The following is a 16,847-nucleotide window of genomic DNA, read 5'->3' on the forward strand; positions in this document are numbered from 1 at the left end:
TGAAAAATATATTCTCGACCAATAAGTCAAGGTTTTCGCTATTCTATGAGTTCATGGTAAAGAATCTTAGTGAGGTTAGTGTTCCTAATCACGAGGAATCATAATGAAGGACTGATATCTTGCAAAGGCAGAATAAAGATCAAGCTAATTGGAAAAATATTCAATCAGACTTAGCAGAATCACTCCATTGATGAAGTTCTATCTTCTCTCACTACCCATGTGCATAACAAAGAGCGATGATGAAAAAAGAAACAAAAAAATCAGATTATATAGAACTTACCAAAGAAAGAACATTTGAAAGGAAATTCAAGTTTTCATCTATTACATCTCAGAGGATCCACAGCATGGACCACTTAGAGGTCTACCTGAAGATCAGGGCATTGCATATATCTATACATCAATCCAAAATACAGACCTTCATCACCCAATCTTAAAAGGCTAGTCTAGCTAGTAGAAGGGGGATGGGAATTGGGTACAGCCTAAGAACGAATCGAAGACGACACCAAAATCAAAGATCTGCAACTTGGGTACGCGAATCTATCTACCGAGACCATTCCAATGCAGCAAGGCAGTTTACAGTGTCGAGGGGAAATCGAGATGGAACTTAACATTGAAAGCCATGGCAGACTGACAAAATAATGATGAGAATCAAGGCAACGAAAATACCAGCAACGATCAATTTCATCTTCATGTTCTCAATCCACATCTTCCTTTTGATTTTAGTTCCCTGCGTCCTGAAATCCTGTGCCTGAAATAGGAAGGAATTGAATCCATCAACTTATAAGCTACAGCCGCAAAAATGACAACGTAAGAACATGCATGTGAGGCGAACATTTTATCCGGGTATGGAAAAACATCTAGAATCTAAATGTGCTGAAACATATCCAGTTGCTTCCAGATCTGGACACCCCTTGAAACAAGGGGTCAAATGCATCTTCGATTATTTATAAATGAGTTACTTTTCTCCCTTGATTCTTAAACCAATGCATTTGAAGATGACAAATAAATAGGTGCGATGGAAGCCTGTATCAGTAAGGATCGTTCCCTGACAAAGTTGTTTCCATGAAAATCTAAAAGATCATGTTCAAAAGGGAAGGTTGAGGAACCTAAACTCTAAGGTAGCTCTAGACATGGTACTGGAAGTGGTGCAATGGGGATGGAAACTAATGATTAAGCGGCATGAATTTTACATGGTTAACTTCAAAGTTTAATGAAAGTTTATTCAACCAACCTGTGAACGGAGATTCTCAGTTTTATCCACTAGCAACTCAATTTTCTCACCACGGTCAAGAACCTGCCAATCAAATATAAAAATAGATCTTTCATGATTAAAATATCATAAAAAAATAAGGCTGTTTTAAAGGTTTGGTTACAAAAAATTGCCCAGTTGACTTCAAATAAATCCAACAGTTCATTTCACAGTATCCTAATTACTCAGACGCAAGCAAGCACCCATAACCTGGGCTGACATACCACTAAATCAAGCATTTAAATTATTGAAACACACACACATGGGTGTGTACATGATATGAGAAGTTCTATTAGCACATCATTCAAAGAAATGGCTTTTGAACCAGATAGCAGCCTAAGCAGTGCAATAAAATATTATTTGTGTGACGGGAAGTTTCTGGTAATATTGCCAGTTCAAAACTCATGAAGCTTATGCCTTATTGTTATAAGAAACTAAAAGAAAAAATCAATTGGATGGAACTGTTTAAGCTTTAGAGCTTTAGGAGTATCATACCTACGTTAAGAATTTACAACAGAAGAGTACACCATTATTGAAAATAATCCTTCATTCTAACAGACTCATTGAAATAATATTGAACCCTTGGAGGTTAGTATAATTGGAAGCAGCTCTTTACCTTCTCGATGTTTTCCATCATAACACCCTTGACTTCAGAAACCTGAGCCTTAACTTTAGCAAGCTTGTTGATCTCCTCAGGGTGATCCACACAATATTTCATATGCTCCTTCAATTTCGACCTATGAAATTAATTTACCAATGTTTTTTAAAGATTGTATCACCAAACAAGAACATGGTCAGTTATCAATGCTATTGGAAAGCCATGGGGAAACTGTAACTTCGACTCTTGATACTAAGAATGAAAGTCTCTAGATACAAATTTATCTTTTCCTAGTTTAGTTTGAAGATGGAAGTTTCATCCTGTAAGATGGAAGTTCTTATCTTCCTCCCTGACCATTTAATTATCTTAAGAAGATATATTTCTAAATTTATATTTAAGAACAGGAAATCAAAAATAGTACCCAAATTCTTTGTTCAGACTTTTGGCAGCAGCAGTTGCAGCTTTCCCACCACCATATCTCTTGTTGAAATCTTCCTTAACTCGCTCAAGAAAAGCAATAGGAAGTTGTCTACCGGCAGCTTCAGCAGCAACTACGCAATAAGCTGCAGATCCACATTTGAATTGGACTGGTTAAATCATGATCGCACACAAACTATTACATTACAAGATATCAAGTACGCATTTAAGAAAAACAAATCCAATATCCGGGCAAAGAGCATGAGACAGAAAGTTGGATGTAAATTGAATCGAAGAGAGAATTTAATGGTTGGAATTGATGATCAATGCATCATAAATATCAGATGATAGTCTCGTAAAAGATTATATAAGGAGAATTTGCACTCCACCAATTACAACCTACCATCAACAACCATAGAATTGTAAAATGTAGACACTCAAACCAATTCACAACAGGAAAACTGGAAGGAATTCATAAATTTACGAAAATGCAGAGCTCTTCACAGTGGTAGCTGGATACATCCGATTTCCAATTCAGTATTTTCGTTCAGACAGACCAAAAAAAAGGTTAGATCAGCCTGAATCCTAAACGGTGCATATTGCTTCGGATTGCACAAGAGGTACTGCCTCTGCATCAATTGCACGATCTCGTGCTCCTTTCTATCTCTCCAAAGAAACAAAAAAACACGAAGACATTTTGAAAAAAAAAATTATCGGACCGTTTAGTAGTTTTATTTCCGACTGGCGAATAATGTTTATAGACATACGTCAATTCTAGTTGAACTAAAAGAAAATATCCACCAATCGAAGAGAAACAATGACAAATCCTGTGTGATTGAAGAGAAATCATGAGCTCTGAACCAACGCAGTAATGACCAAACCTTCGGAAGATAAAAATCGACGGATCCGTAACAATTACCATAGGACATTGTAAAAACCGAATGGATCTCACAGAGGAAAACTCGACATATAGAGCTAATGAATCAACGACGAGATCTGGATCATTCAAAAAACAAAAACAAAACATATTGCATAAAATTCGGATAAATGAAACGTACTGAATCCGTTCTCGACGAGATAATTGAAGGTGTGGCCATCGCAATTGTATGTGAACTTGTTGTTAGAAGCGGGGAGCTTCTGAAGGCATTGAGAGGCGATGCTAGTGAAATTACCGGTGAACTCCGTGTACTCGACGAGGATCACCGTTCCTCGAGCCACAAAGCTGTAGATCAGCGACTGTTGCCCCATTTCCGAAAGAAACCTACCTCAACAACAATCACCGATCAAGATTCAGGTAGATTGGTGTAATGCAACGCCAGAGAAACGAAAAACACACAAAAATGAAAACGAAAAAAAGAAAAAGGAAAAACAGAGAGATCTTCAAAGCGATAGAGAAAATTAGATCGGAGAATGAACAATCTAGATTTGCCGGTGGAGGAGGACGTGAAAATTGATTACCGATAATTGCTGTTACTAAAATTTTCTCCGAGTGCGCGCGTATATAGAGCGAGACAGGAAATTGGGGGGCTCTGAGTTTTGGAGCATAAGGAGGAGTTTTCCAAAAATTCACATTTGCCTTTAAATGTAGTTTACAGTTAGGAACTGAAATGAGGGAGCGGAGCGTTACGGACATCGGTGGGACCGTATGAAACAAAACAAATATATATAATATAATAATATTGTTTTTCAAATAAATCCAAAATTACTCGCGCTTCTTTTTTTGAATCTTGATTCTCTCAATTTCTGCCATCTCTTTTATTTTTCTTTTATTTTTTTTTTCTTCTCCTTCTTCCAACTTTTCCCTGAAGTTTTAAATTTTCTATTTTAATTATTTTGGGCGTGATGTGTGGGTTTGACTAGTGGAATATTTGAAAAACCTACTTTTGATATATATATATATTTATATTTATATATTTATATGTGTAAAATGATCAAAATACAACCATGCTTCATTATAAATTTTTAGTACACAAATATGTTATTAGAGATATTTGGGTGTTTTTATTTAAGTTGTACCGGACGAAATTCTCATATACAGGGAATTTCTTGATTTACCTATCTCAATAAAGTGTATGATTTGTTCGAATAATATCTTGAAATTCAGTTGATTACATATGATATAATATCGTTTTTTTTAAGACCATGTGGGTATATGTTTTAATTCCTCTGTCAACGCTAAATGCATTTGTACATGTAAATATTGCAATTCAATATGTATGGTCAGTTCGTTTTTCGATAAACGTGGAAATAGTTTTGCTGGAATCATATTCAATCTCGAGATAAAATAAACCTAGTTCGATCATTACTGCAAGGCTCCCTCTAATGGCATTAATCTTATGAGGATAACATTTATCCTTTATAATTATGAATTGAGGTGTCAATTCCCATCATATTTTCGCCCAAACGTACAGCCAGTTTTGAGATACAAGTTTTGAAGTTAGTTTGATAAATACTTGGATGAGTATCATTGAACTCTATTTGTTAGGGGTAATGTTATGATTACAAGTTAATCTATTAAATATCCAGATAAATACTACAGGATTCTACGTACCTCAAAATCAATCGATAATTAAATGAGTAATTCATATTTTTTTAAATTAAAATTCATGTATTTTATAAATCTTGTATCATTGACAATTATTTAAATAATATTGCATATCGAATAAAAGAGTATCATTCGTTCATAAATATGACCCCATTCATTGATGGTTTATTTTCGTGGAACATTGATGGTTTTAGTCCACATTAAAAATCAATATACATTCATCAAATGATAATGCATTATAAAGTAAAGTTTAAACTAGTATAAATACAACTCAGTGCACTTATTTAATTGCGAGCTACATGTTCAAAAAAATAAAAAAAATAAAAAAAATCAAGCTACTGAAAACCAATCCACACAACTTTTTAAAAATAAGAATAAAAAGAAAAAGAAAACCAATCTTAAAAATAAAATATGTGCATATGGCATATTGAATAAGGTTAAATATGCTACCATATAGTTTAATATATATTAAGGGTTTCAAAAAGTAGTCAGGGTAACATATATCTAGAAATAAAATGTTTAAGATCCAGAAGTAACATAATTTTATTGTGGATAGGAAAATCATCAATTTTGAATGAAAATAAATGGTATATATATTTATTTTGTGTGATTACCATGTGAATATGATTTTTTATGGTCATGGTAAATATTGATTAATAAACCATAGATTATAATTAAAATAAATAATATAAATTAAATTATTTTACATTAACATTATAAAAATGTTATTTTATATCGACAATATATATCTTATTGAATTTTTAATATATAATTTAAGTTCATGCAATTCAACCTGGTTGATTCATAAATTTTTTATTTAGTTTTTATTAATTAAATGTAAATTAATTTACATTATTTAAGTTAAATTACTAAATTAATTAAGTGAAGTTATTGTAGTTAATTGATTTAAAATCAATATATTGATCTTTTTATTTAGTAATCAATTTCAATTGATTAATTTATACCAAAATATATTAAGTATAAGTCATATAAATTTCAAACTCTAGTTGCACCGAGCGATTTAACACAATGGTCAATTGAATAATTAATAACAAATATTTAATTAAAATCTAACAATTATATATTTATCGTATAATTAATTAGTATACATATGTAATAAATTAAAGCATTTTGTATGTTAAAAAAATAAACCAATGGACAAACCTACCACTGTGGAAGGGTAAAGAAACTACCTTTAGTCAAATAACGACATTACTATATTGACACAAAAAACAACAAATTAGAGGTACATAAGTTTGAATCTCTCGACTTCAAGAGAAATAGTAGATGTTAATTATTGTTGAATTATTTATGTGTTGACACTATATCGACACATTATTTGTATATGACAATAAAATGACATTTTTTATATTTGACAACTATATTAGTTAGTTGTATTGAGATTTAAAGACAAGATAAGAAATAATGAAATATATGTTATACTAAAAAAAATAACGAAATATACTGTTTCGAGTAAATAAAAGATACTTAATACACAATTTGAGAAGTTAAATCAAACCATACCAGATTATATTGAATATTTTAAAACTATAGAAGCAAATTAAAATTAAACGAAACCTATAAAACGAAATTTAAAGAATCAAATTGAATTATTCTCAAATAATTAGACCAAAATTATAATTGAACAATTAAAAGTACCCAGTAAAAAGAAAAAGAAAGAAAAAAAATTGTCGGGACGGAAAACGGATAACCGACCCGACCCGGGACGATAATCCCGCCATGTTTAAAGCAGTTCCCGCCATAAATTGATGAGATTCCAGTTTTCACTCAATATTCCGCCGGCGTGGAAGCAGAGAGCTCGTCCGCCAGTCACCGGTGGGTGCTTCATCACTGCCGCCGAAGTCCGGTATAATGGATATGGACATTCCTCTCCCCGACGAGCTTGAACTTCTCGAAGCAGATTTTCATCTCTACGAAGATTATTTGGACCCTGAACTGGCCGAAATCGACGAGGAAGAAGAGCTGGAAAACGAGTCGTCCGATGGACCGATTCCGCAATTGAACTCGCCCAATCCCTCCACTGTCGAATTGCACTTAGGCACCGAATCTTCTCCAGTCAATGGCCTCAAGCGTCTGAGATCGGACGATGCGGACGCACCGATGGATGTGGTTTCGGATGATGCGGAGCCTTCCGGAGGGAAGAAATGCAGGACTGACAAGCAAGTGGTCGAGAACGAGGAGGATTGGCTTCGATATTCACCACCCAGCGAGAAGAACTCTATGGTGGAAGAGGGAGCGAGTTTGGTAGCGGAGGAAAAGACGGTCTTCAGGTACGTTTCAGAGATCGATGGCGATTTTATTCCGATTACGGCACCAGATAGTGACGAGAGGGTCTATGCGAAGTTAGGTCGACCTGTGGACAAGGAGAAGTCCAAGAAATTGGACTTGAAAGAGTTTCATGGAGGTACTTTTGTTTAATCTTTTATTGGTAATTTAAAGTATTTTAGTCACAATTGGACTTTAAATGAGATTTATTCATCATTGGAGTGCTAGTAAGACCAAGGTTTGTTGGTATCTGGGCAGCATTAGTTCATTATCGTAGGTGCAATGCAATAATTCTCGGTCCTTCAATCATTTATCTGTCTACTTTCCAGGTTTAATGCAAGAAAATATCAATGTTTTACTGGAAAGAGCGGAGAAGGAGACTCTGACCAAGGTATGAAAAGTTAATATTTTGCTCACCATAAGTAACCATCATGTACTAATTTCATCCATGTAGTATCAGTAGCCCTACGTTGCTGTTCAGTGAAAATATTGTACAAGTAACCATGAGATTTAAGTTGCTCAATGGCAATTTAATAGTTAAATGGGTTTAGTTGTTGCTTTATATTAGTTGAGATTTTCTTGTGCTCTTTGTAACTTTTACACTGTGAAAAGGTAGTTGAAGTCTTAAGTATTGTACCTATGTGCATCACATCTCTTTTTTGATTAATTTGACTTGTATAAACCTCATGGGAGTTAGTTCAAGAGTAAAGTTGAGCCTATGGGACTGTTAGACACTAGTAACAATCCCACCTTCCCTAAATTTTTTTACCATATTTACTCTAGCTTATTTCATTAATGTCTGATGAGTCACTCTTTGTATTATAGATCTTGGAGGCTAGTTATGATATGCAGATCGATGCGACGCTCCCTCAAGCACCAGTGATGCATGAACGACTTTGGGTGGATAAATATGCTCCAAGTTCTTTCACTGAGCTTCTTAGCGATGAACAGACAAATCGCGAGGCACATATTTGATCTCAATACACCTTTGAGCTTTTAAATTCTTGTTTCTCCATTGCATCTATTTGAAATTTACATGTTTTTTAGTATGATTTGCTTTTTTCGAATTATATATTTATATATGGTCTTTTGCTACAGGTTCTTCTATGGCTAAAACAATGGGATTCTCATGTTTTTGGATCTGAAATTAGGACTACATCAGATGAGGTTTTATCTTCTTTAAGGCGACACTCTTCCATTGCTCAGCACCATAAGCTTTCTAGCTTTAGCTTTACTAGGAAGAATAAATTTCCAGTACGCAGAACTAGTAATTTTCAAGATTATACTTTCTCGGACCACCATAATGGAGCTACGAATAGCATTAAGGACATATGGAGCAAGAAGACAAGGCTTTCAAGTCCACCAGAACACAAGGTATCCACATTTTAAATAAAATTGATAATTGAAACATTGTTGAAAATTATACCATTGTTTCGGTTTGGACTTTCCAAGGTTGGATTCCTTTACCAGCAAACATTAATGTCCTTCGTTTCTGCTATGATTTTAAGCTACTACTTGATGATATTTAAGATTCCCGATAAGTGGAGTTCATTTATTATTATTATTGAAAACCAACTTGTATAACTTGTCACTATTTCTTAAAGACTATAAGCGTGCTAACTAAGAAGGAATAACTTTCATAAAACAGAAACCATTAAGGAAGATTTACTTGTTTTCAGCTTTATTAATTGATGGCTACGTTTCTTATTCGTTGCTAGCTTTGCTTTCTTAATATCTCAATCTATTTTTAAGTTTGTTTCTCTCTCCTTATTTTTCTACTTCATTGCTGCTCCTGTCCCTGCCTCCTCTTTCTTCTCTAATTAGATGCTTGGAACACATTATGTTTTAGCGAGGGAAACACATTAAAATATGCAACCACTTTTGGTAGAGAAATAGGTAAAGTTAATTCACTTTCAAGCATCTCTAGTAAGCTCGATGACACTTTTCAATATGAAATTGGTTCCTTATGTAGTTTACACCTTTAGGCTTTAATTTCCTCGTTTGTTACAGATCTCTGCCATTGTAATTTTTATCTTCCTGTACAAGTTAAGATTTTGCGAAGAATTTTTTATTGGTTCATTCTCATTTTTGGGGGATGGATCATTTTGCCATTTTACTATGTTATAATTGGGAGAACATATCTTGTTATAACTGCAGATCCTTTTACTCTGTGGTCCTCCAGGACTTGGAAAAACTACACTTGCTCACGTAGCTGCCAAACACTGTGGCTATCATGTGGTGGAGGTTTGTTGTTCCTTTTCATATTTTAGGCTCAAAACTGTTATTATTTAGCCTGTCATGCAAATGCATTATCTTCTGGTTAGTTAAGAGGGTTAACTTGTTGATGTATATGTTAGTTTTTAAAACTTTATATCATCCGTATATCATGTTATCATCACAAAGAAACATGAGAACAATACACATGTTTTCTTAGATTTATCATTTTAGTCTTGGATCCAATGTACTTGTGTTACCTCATCTTGTTTGTACTCTTTTCCGTAATTTCATATTTGGATATATGACATTTCTTTCTTCATCTAGTTTTTGTCTATCACTTGTGCTAGTATTAAACAAGTGCAAACTTTTTATGTAGATCAATGCTAGTGATGATCGGTCTTCATCAACAATTGAATCCAAAATTCTTGATGCCATTCAGATGAACTCTGTCTTCGGTGATGCCAAGCCAAATTGTCTGGTTAGTTTTAGTGTCTAACACTAATTTTGAAGGTGAAATCAGAGAAGGAAAAGATAATGTTTGCTTATTTTTCTATTAGAAGTTGCTAATAATCAATTCAATTGATGCAGGTTATTGATGAAATTGATGGAGCACTCAGTGATGGCAAGGGTGCGGTGGATGTTATTCTAAAGATGGTAATAATTTTTTTTTTAAAAATGAGAGCTTCCTTTTGGTTTTTGTGGCTTGAGAGAAACGATAATGCCTCCAACAATAAAGAAAAGTTCCTTGGGTGTTTTACGGACTGTCACTTTTGTAGCTTGTACTTAGTGTAATTTTATGCCCCCTTCAATACTCATAATTTAAGTTATCTTTTTGCCATTTGGAAGAGTTTGTTTTAACTTTCTTTGGGGGTAATTTTGTACTATCTGTGAAATTGGTTGTCATAGAAAAAAATATCTTTCATAAAATTGTTAAAAGACAAAATGTTTCTTCGTTTAGGGTAAGACAATTTTGGGTTATTTTTTAATATTACACTTGGTTAATTAATTTCTTGGAAATTGATCACGGGTTTCCCTTTCTATCGTCCAACTGTACTCTTATAAATAAACTTGTACCCTAAGTTGTATGAATGATTTGATGAATTCTTTTGATCCTAATTAAGGTAAGTCACTATAATATCTTTGAACCTAAATTGCTTGAGAACTAGAGCTTTTTTTTTAATTCCATTTTCCGAGCATGGAGGTTTTGTGTACTAACCTTTTATGCAATGAACATACTCACAATCATAAAGGCACTGAATTTTCTCGAGTGGTTTTCATAAAGGCACTGAATTTTCTCGAGTGGTTTTCATAAAGGCACTGAATTTTCTCGAGTGGTTTTGAGTGGATAATCTTATATTATCATTGTTACATGTATTTTTATACAGATCAACGCTGATAAAAAGGCTGAAAAGGAAAATGGTTCTAAAGACCAGTCAGGCAAGAGATCAAAAAAGGGGGAAAGAAGTGTTTCTTTATCTAGACCTGTGAGTAAAAGTAGTCCTTTTCATTGACCCTTCCCTCCATCCAACCATGTAACTCTTTCTAATCATACTCAATATGCAGGTGATATGTATATGTAATGACCTTTATGCTCCCGCTTTGAGATCATTGCGTCTGATGGCAAAGTAAGTCCTTCACATGTAACTTTATAACATCAAAAGGCATCTATATAATCACCATGAACTGACCCAGTGGTTTTTGGGCCATTAAAAAAATAAACGAACCTTGGGAACAAGTTCAAACTAGAGTGGCCCACCTATGTAGGATTTAAAATCATGCGAGGCTTCCTGGCAACCAAAATGTAGTAGGATTAAATAAGTGTCTCATGAAATTAGTCAATGCGTTCAAGCTAGTATGGACACTCATGGATATAAAATAGAAAATAAAAAAAGGCATCTATATCTATATGTTTACTAATAATACTTGTACGGAGTAGTTATGTTTGCCCCTTGACTTAATTTGAACATGCAAACAGTATGTACCTATTTATTTGTTGGCTGGAATGATCGTATGTGTGACCCGATTAAGATAGGTAACCTATCTGTGAAAATTCAATGTTTTATGTTACTTAATATTCACATTTGATTTACTTATTGAAGATAGAAATGACAAAAATGAGGAATTTTTTCCTCCTGTGCAAAATGTCTTAGTAAGAAATCATCTTGATAATGTTCAGAAGTAGTGTCTTTGTATAAAGCGTCCAAGTTTACAGTGGTTAGTGCTTGAGAAACTAGAACTTTAACTTTTCTCGTCATACATGCTTGGATTAGTGAGACTGAAATTCAGAAACCCTCTATTTATTTCTTTTACTTGTATATCTAGTGGAGACAGCTGGTATTTACAAGAACGTTGGAAAGTGAGAATTATTACCACATACATTTAGGCTCTAATAAATTGGTGATTGAAATTACCTTATTAGAAAAAAAGAGGAAGAATAGTACCATAGCTCATATGTGATTGCAGATGGTTATTCTACCTTTATTTATTTATTCTTTTTTTCCGTCGGTTGTATGCATTTTAACAAATATATTAATGGATTAACCGCTGCCTTATTTCAGGGTTCATGTATTTGTTCAACCCACAGTTAGTCGTATAGTGAACAGGTATAATAATTCTCTTATTATTCTATATTGTTAGATGTAATTCCCTCATAATTATAACAACAATTTTTGGATTAAAATATAGTATCAAATTCGAAATTTTGTTATCTAGAGTGAATAAACTTCTACCATATCTACTTATTTATTTATTAATGATTATTTTAAGTAGTTATTAATTTTTAAAATTCCAAATATATATCATCCTTCTATTATGGAAAGATTCTTATTATAGTTGGCCAGTACAAATTTTAAGATTTTAGTCTTATTTGTAAATTTTTGTTCAATTGTTAAAATTTGTTGTTTAGACTCAAGTACATATGTAACCAAGAGGGAATGAGAACAAGTTCTGCGGCGTTATCTGCTCTTGCACAATACACAGGTGAATTATATTTTGTTTTTGGTGTGTATTCTTTTTTTGTCCTGCACCTATGTGCTGCTTCCATTGGCGTGGCTATTTCTGCATTAAAGAAATAAATCAGAATTCCGACCATTTTATTCATCTTACACGATTTTTTTCCCTTCAGAATGTGACATCCGGTCTTGCCTGAATACTCTTCAGTTTCTCAACAAGAAAAAAGAAACCCTTTCTGCAGTAAGATTTTATATGTATTATCCTTATGGTTTGTGATGAATTTATGGTTTTTATTCTAATAGTTTGTCCTTTTTATTTCTTTCTGGCCATCAGTTGGAGATTGGTTCACAAGTGATTGGACAAAAGGATGTGTCTAGAAATGTCTTCGACATTTGGAAAGAGGTAATGGCCATCAGTTGATCACATATTATGTTTTGGGCAATGGTCACTTTAATTTCATTTTCACCACGTTTGTACTTGACATTATTTATGCTTGTTAGATTTTTCATACGAGAAAAGTTAAGCTTCAGAGTAGATCAGATGGTAAATCCAGGAACCCATGTGATAAAATTGGACATTTGTACTCCCTTTTATCTAGTCGGTGAGTATTGAAATTATTTCATCCTATTAGTTTGGTATCATGTTTAAAAAAAGATCCAACTTTTGGACCCTGAATATGCAGTGGTGACTATGAGTTGATTTTAGATGGGATTCATGAAAATATTTTGCAGCTCAATTATCATGATCCAGTGATGGAAAAGACTGTAAGTTAAAGGAATTCTGTACAATTTATCTCTTATTCTTCTTATTTTTCCATTTTTTTTACGCTCCTTCTACTTTCCTCTAAGGTCAAATGCCTTGAAATGCTTGGAGTATCAGATCTTAGGAACCAGTATATTATGCGGACACAGCAAATGGTCCTTAATGGTGAAAATTTTTCAGTATCTATCAATTTTCTATTAGTCTTTAATGCATTGCATAATTTGAGCTGTTTAAATTATTTATCTTTGCTTCTTTCCATTTTTGTTTAATCATTGTAGTTTATCAGCCTCCTTGTATAATCACCGTACATCGGCTGGTGGCCCAAGTTCAAAGACCCAATATTGAATGGCCAAAATCTTATCTAAGGTATTGAGTCTACCAAATGATGATTAAAATACAAGAAACTATTTTATTTTTCAAAAATACTGGTGCTTTTTGTGCTTGCAGATGTCGGGCACTGTCATTGGAAAAGATGGAAATTTTGAGGTCTTGGCATTCCAAAGTTACTCCACTTATTTCAAGACATATAAACCCTAGGACATTTGTGGAAGACTTGGTTTCTCCTTTATTGCATATTCTATCACCTCGAACTCTTAGACCGGTAATTGCTGACATTTGATTTTAGTTTCTGTATTCTTTCTTTCTGCACAACCATGTATCTATTCTTTGTCTCAACATTGGCGTTTCATTTCTTTTTGTGATGCTTTTGCTTTTACTTGTCTAGAGAATTTGTGAGAATTTTATGAAAGTGAAGGGAGAGGGGAAATTGTATACCATCCAATTAAATCGAAAACCTATTATCAACTGCCATAAACCCTGCCACAAACGTTGGGTTGGATTTTTTAAATCAATCCCACCAATCTTAACCCTTCTCCAAACATATCCTGATGTAACCACATATTCCATATTTAAAAAGGACAAGGGGTCCCATGTAGCTTTCTTTGGTTACAATCATAGTGTTGGGAAATATGGAAGGAGAGGATTGAATAATGTTAACAAGAGGAGGGACGTGAGAGTTTTGGAACCATATTCATCTTGTGGCATCGTGGGCTGTACTAATTGTGAATTTTATAGAACTTCATGATTATATTACTTATTGAACAAAACACTCCAATGATTTTATGTTGACAGATTGGAACTTTTTTTCTTTTTATTTTTTGTTAAGATATCTGTAGCCTTTACCAGGGTTATTGTTCTTAGTCTCCTTGGCCTGTTTGGATTTTGTTGTTATTATATACGTTTATTGTCTTAAAAGTAGACAACAATTACATCTTCATCTTTTGATAGTACTTTTATGTTTTTCTTTGTATTGTTGCTATGACTTGGCAACACGTGGCCCACTTTTACAGGTGGCAATGCACCTGCTATCAGCGAAAGAGAAGGATGATTTAACTAAGCTAGTTCGCATCATGGTGTCTTATGCCATCTCGTATAAGCAAATGAAACCAGATCCTCATCCGAGTAGCTTGAGGCATGAAGCAACTTTAGATGGTCCAGTTCTTGCTTTCGATCCCCCCATTGATGACTTTGTTTGCTTTAAGGTTCGAATTATTGTCATGCTCTTGGTGGCTTGTTTTGTTGTTACTTTATGGTGTTTGGTCAAAGTTTCTGATTTTCCCAATCATTCAGGGCTATGAAAACTGTCACAATGTACTTGCATTAGCTATGAAGCAATTATTGGCTCATGAGGTAAGATAATTTATTCTACGTATTCAGAACTGCTTACTGATAATTTTTATATCTTTGACTTTCTCCCTCACGTTTACTAACTTAAATTAAATTGTTTATAATATTAGATTACCAAATATTTGATCATCAAATTTTGATAATAAAAATTCTGAAACTGATCTATGTTACGCATAGGTTGAGAACCAAAGAATCTTGCTAGCAAGCAATGGCAAAACAGAGCATCTATCAGATGCCATGAAGGTAAACCATCAAGTTTTGCAGGCTAAAACTTACAAAGGTGGACTTGTGAAAACCGATTGTGTAGCTTTATCCGCTAAAGACAACATAGAAGACCGAAAATCATATTCGGCGCAGCATCATCCGAGTAACTCAACTTCATCACCTTCAGTTTCCAATGGGAATTCTGCTCCAGGTGTTAGTTTAAAGTCTTCGGGAATTCGGAAAAATACCTCTATGGGTTCCTCAAATTTTTTTGATAGGTATATTGTTGTCTTCTTCTTTTAGCATTATTGTTTTCTTTAGTCCTTTTTAAGTCATATAGTCCCAGAAAAGAAACGTATTGCAAATCGTATAGAAAATTTAGGTCGCCTTTTATAACTATTTTGTTTTTAGTTTTCTGTTTTTGAAAATTAAACTTGTAAATATTATTTTAACCAATGTATTTCTTGTTTTTCCTATGTTTTTGAAAATATTTTTAAAATCTAAGCTAAAATTTAAAAATTATCTAAGAGTTATAAACGTATTTTTGAAAAAGATGAAAACATGCTAAAGAAATTGTTACGAAACTATCATAATTTTTAACAACAGAAAACTAAAAATGAAATGGTTATCAAACCAGAGTTAAATTTCTATTTTAGATTCATGTCGTAGTTTTCTATTTTCTTTTATCAGTTCCTCCAAGTCTGGGTATCTTTGGTAAAGAAAATGATGGAAAGTTTCTTCTAATAGCTAGTAATGTGGGGTTTATGATGTAAATTTTCTATCAAGATCTTAACCTATTTGGCTTTTTGAAACTAGGTTTCGAAAATCGAGTGGCAAAGGCTCTCAAAATACCGATTCCATCGATAAGAAAGAAATTACGCTGGAGAGAGATCAACGCCCGTTGCTGTTTAAATTTAATGAGGTAACAATTCCTTGCTTGAATCTGACAATACAATACTCCTTCCTGAGCTCAATTCAATGGTACATTGTGGCAATTATAACAAGGGTGATTTACATTTAGGTTAAACTATGACTTTACTTTGAACTTTTAGGGTTATATCCATCTAGTTCGTGTGCTTTTCAAAGTTTCCAGTCAATCCTTGAACATTTGCGATGATATATATTTAGTGCCTATATTTTAAAAAGATTCTAATAGAATTTTAAAATTTCAATTGTTTTGATAGGCGGCTGCACAGCTGATCACGTAAGCTTTAAACTGACAAAGTAAATGACCCGGATTAATTAAATATGAAATTGAAAGTTTAAGAATCTATTAGAAACTTTAAAAATATAGAGATTAAATAGACACACCCTTAAAAATTTAAGAATCTATTTAATACTTGAGTACGGAGATTAAATTTGGAGATTAAATGGATACAACTTTTAAAGTTGACCAAACTTATAGTTTCACCTTAAATTTATATCATTGGCCCCTTGGCTCCAAATGCATATAGAAATTTGGTCATTCATCTCAAGTTGAGAGCACTCATTTATCTCCTGGAGATTTTTTAGAGGTCTCAAAGAAGTCGAAGCAAATCAATAATTCTGCTTGTAAGCTTTTCAAATTATCATTCTATCTTCCACTGTCACCATGAGGTTTTCATTAAAATGTTTCATGTGTAGGGTTTCACAAATGCAATAAAGAGACCGGTTCGGGTTCGTGATTTTCTGCTTTGATAAATAACTTGCTTAGCTTATTTGAGAGGGGCTATTTTCTGATAGCAGTTTATATATTTGTCCGAATTGTTTATTTTTGTCAATAGTTATATCCTGCTGGTTTCCTAGTCAATTTTACAATACAACTAGAAAAAGAAGAACATATGTATATATATAAAGCTTGGATGTTAGCACCTCCTTTGCTCTTAGTCTTACTATTGGCAAGGTTAATAGTAACTTCAACTGATCGTTTTATTCCTTTTTGGATCTGATAG

At 33.4% G+C, this 16,847-nt stretch overlaps 2 protein-coding genes across 2 annotated transcripts; one reads left to right on the forward strand and one right to left on the reverse strand.

The window, feature by feature from the left end:
• Positions 1 to 240: 240 nt before the first annotated feature.
• VAMP726 (vesicle-associated membrane protein 726) lies at positions 241 to 3,877 on the reverse strand. The gene is made up of 6 exons (XM_022291197.2): positions 3,723 to 3,877; positions 3,323 to 3,525; positions 2,269 to 2,410; positions 1,866 to 1,986; positions 1,232 to 1,294; positions 241 to 748 (listed from the first exon to the last, which is right to left on the reverse strand). The coding sequence occupies exons 2-6, from the start codon at positions 3,510 to 3,512 to the stop codon at positions 605 to 607; spliced, it is 660 nt and encodes a 219-aa protein (XP_022146889.1). The 5' UTR covers positions 3,513 to 3,525; positions 3,723 to 3,877; the 3' UTR covers positions 241 to 604.
• A 2,696-nt stretch (positions 3,878 to 6,573) lies between these two features.
• CTF18 (P-loop containing nucleoside triphosphate hydrolases superfamily protein) lies at positions 6,574 to 16,781 on the forward strand. Its single transcript, XM_022291294.2, has 23 exons — positions 6,574 to 7,234; positions 7,425 to 7,486; positions 7,921 to 8,058; positions 8,194 to 8,469; positions 9,253 to 9,339; positions 9,689 to 9,790; positions 9,901 to 9,966; positions 10,698 to 10,796; positions 10,876 to 10,937; positions 11,871 to 11,915; positions 12,218 to 12,291; positions 12,437 to 12,504; positions 12,598 to 12,666; positions 12,765 to 12,865; positions 12,947 to 13,028; positions 13,113 to 13,191; positions 13,305 to 13,392; positions 13,474 to 13,627; positions 14,376 to 14,567; positions 14,656 to 14,715; positions 14,890 to 15,194; positions 15,733 to 15,838; positions 16,540 to 16,781. The coding sequence occupies exons 1-23, from the start codon at positions 6,682 to 6,684 to the stop codon at positions 16,591 to 16,593; spliced, it is 2,922 nt and encodes a 973-aa protein (XP_022146986.1). The 5' UTR covers positions 6,574 to 6,681; the 3' UTR covers positions 16,594 to 16,781.
• Positions 16,782 to 16,847: the final 66 nt, after the last annotated feature.

Source organism: Momordica charantia, assembly GCF_013281855.1.
Source record: "Momordica charantia cultivar OHB3-1 chromosome 5 unlocalized genomic scaffold, Mcharantia_2.0 BLBB01000005.1, whole genome shotgun sequence".
In the NCBI taxonomy this organism is placed as follows: domain Eukaryota; kingdom Viridiplantae; phylum Streptophyta; class Magnoliopsida; order Cucurbitales; family Cucurbitaceae; genus Momordica; species Momordica charantia.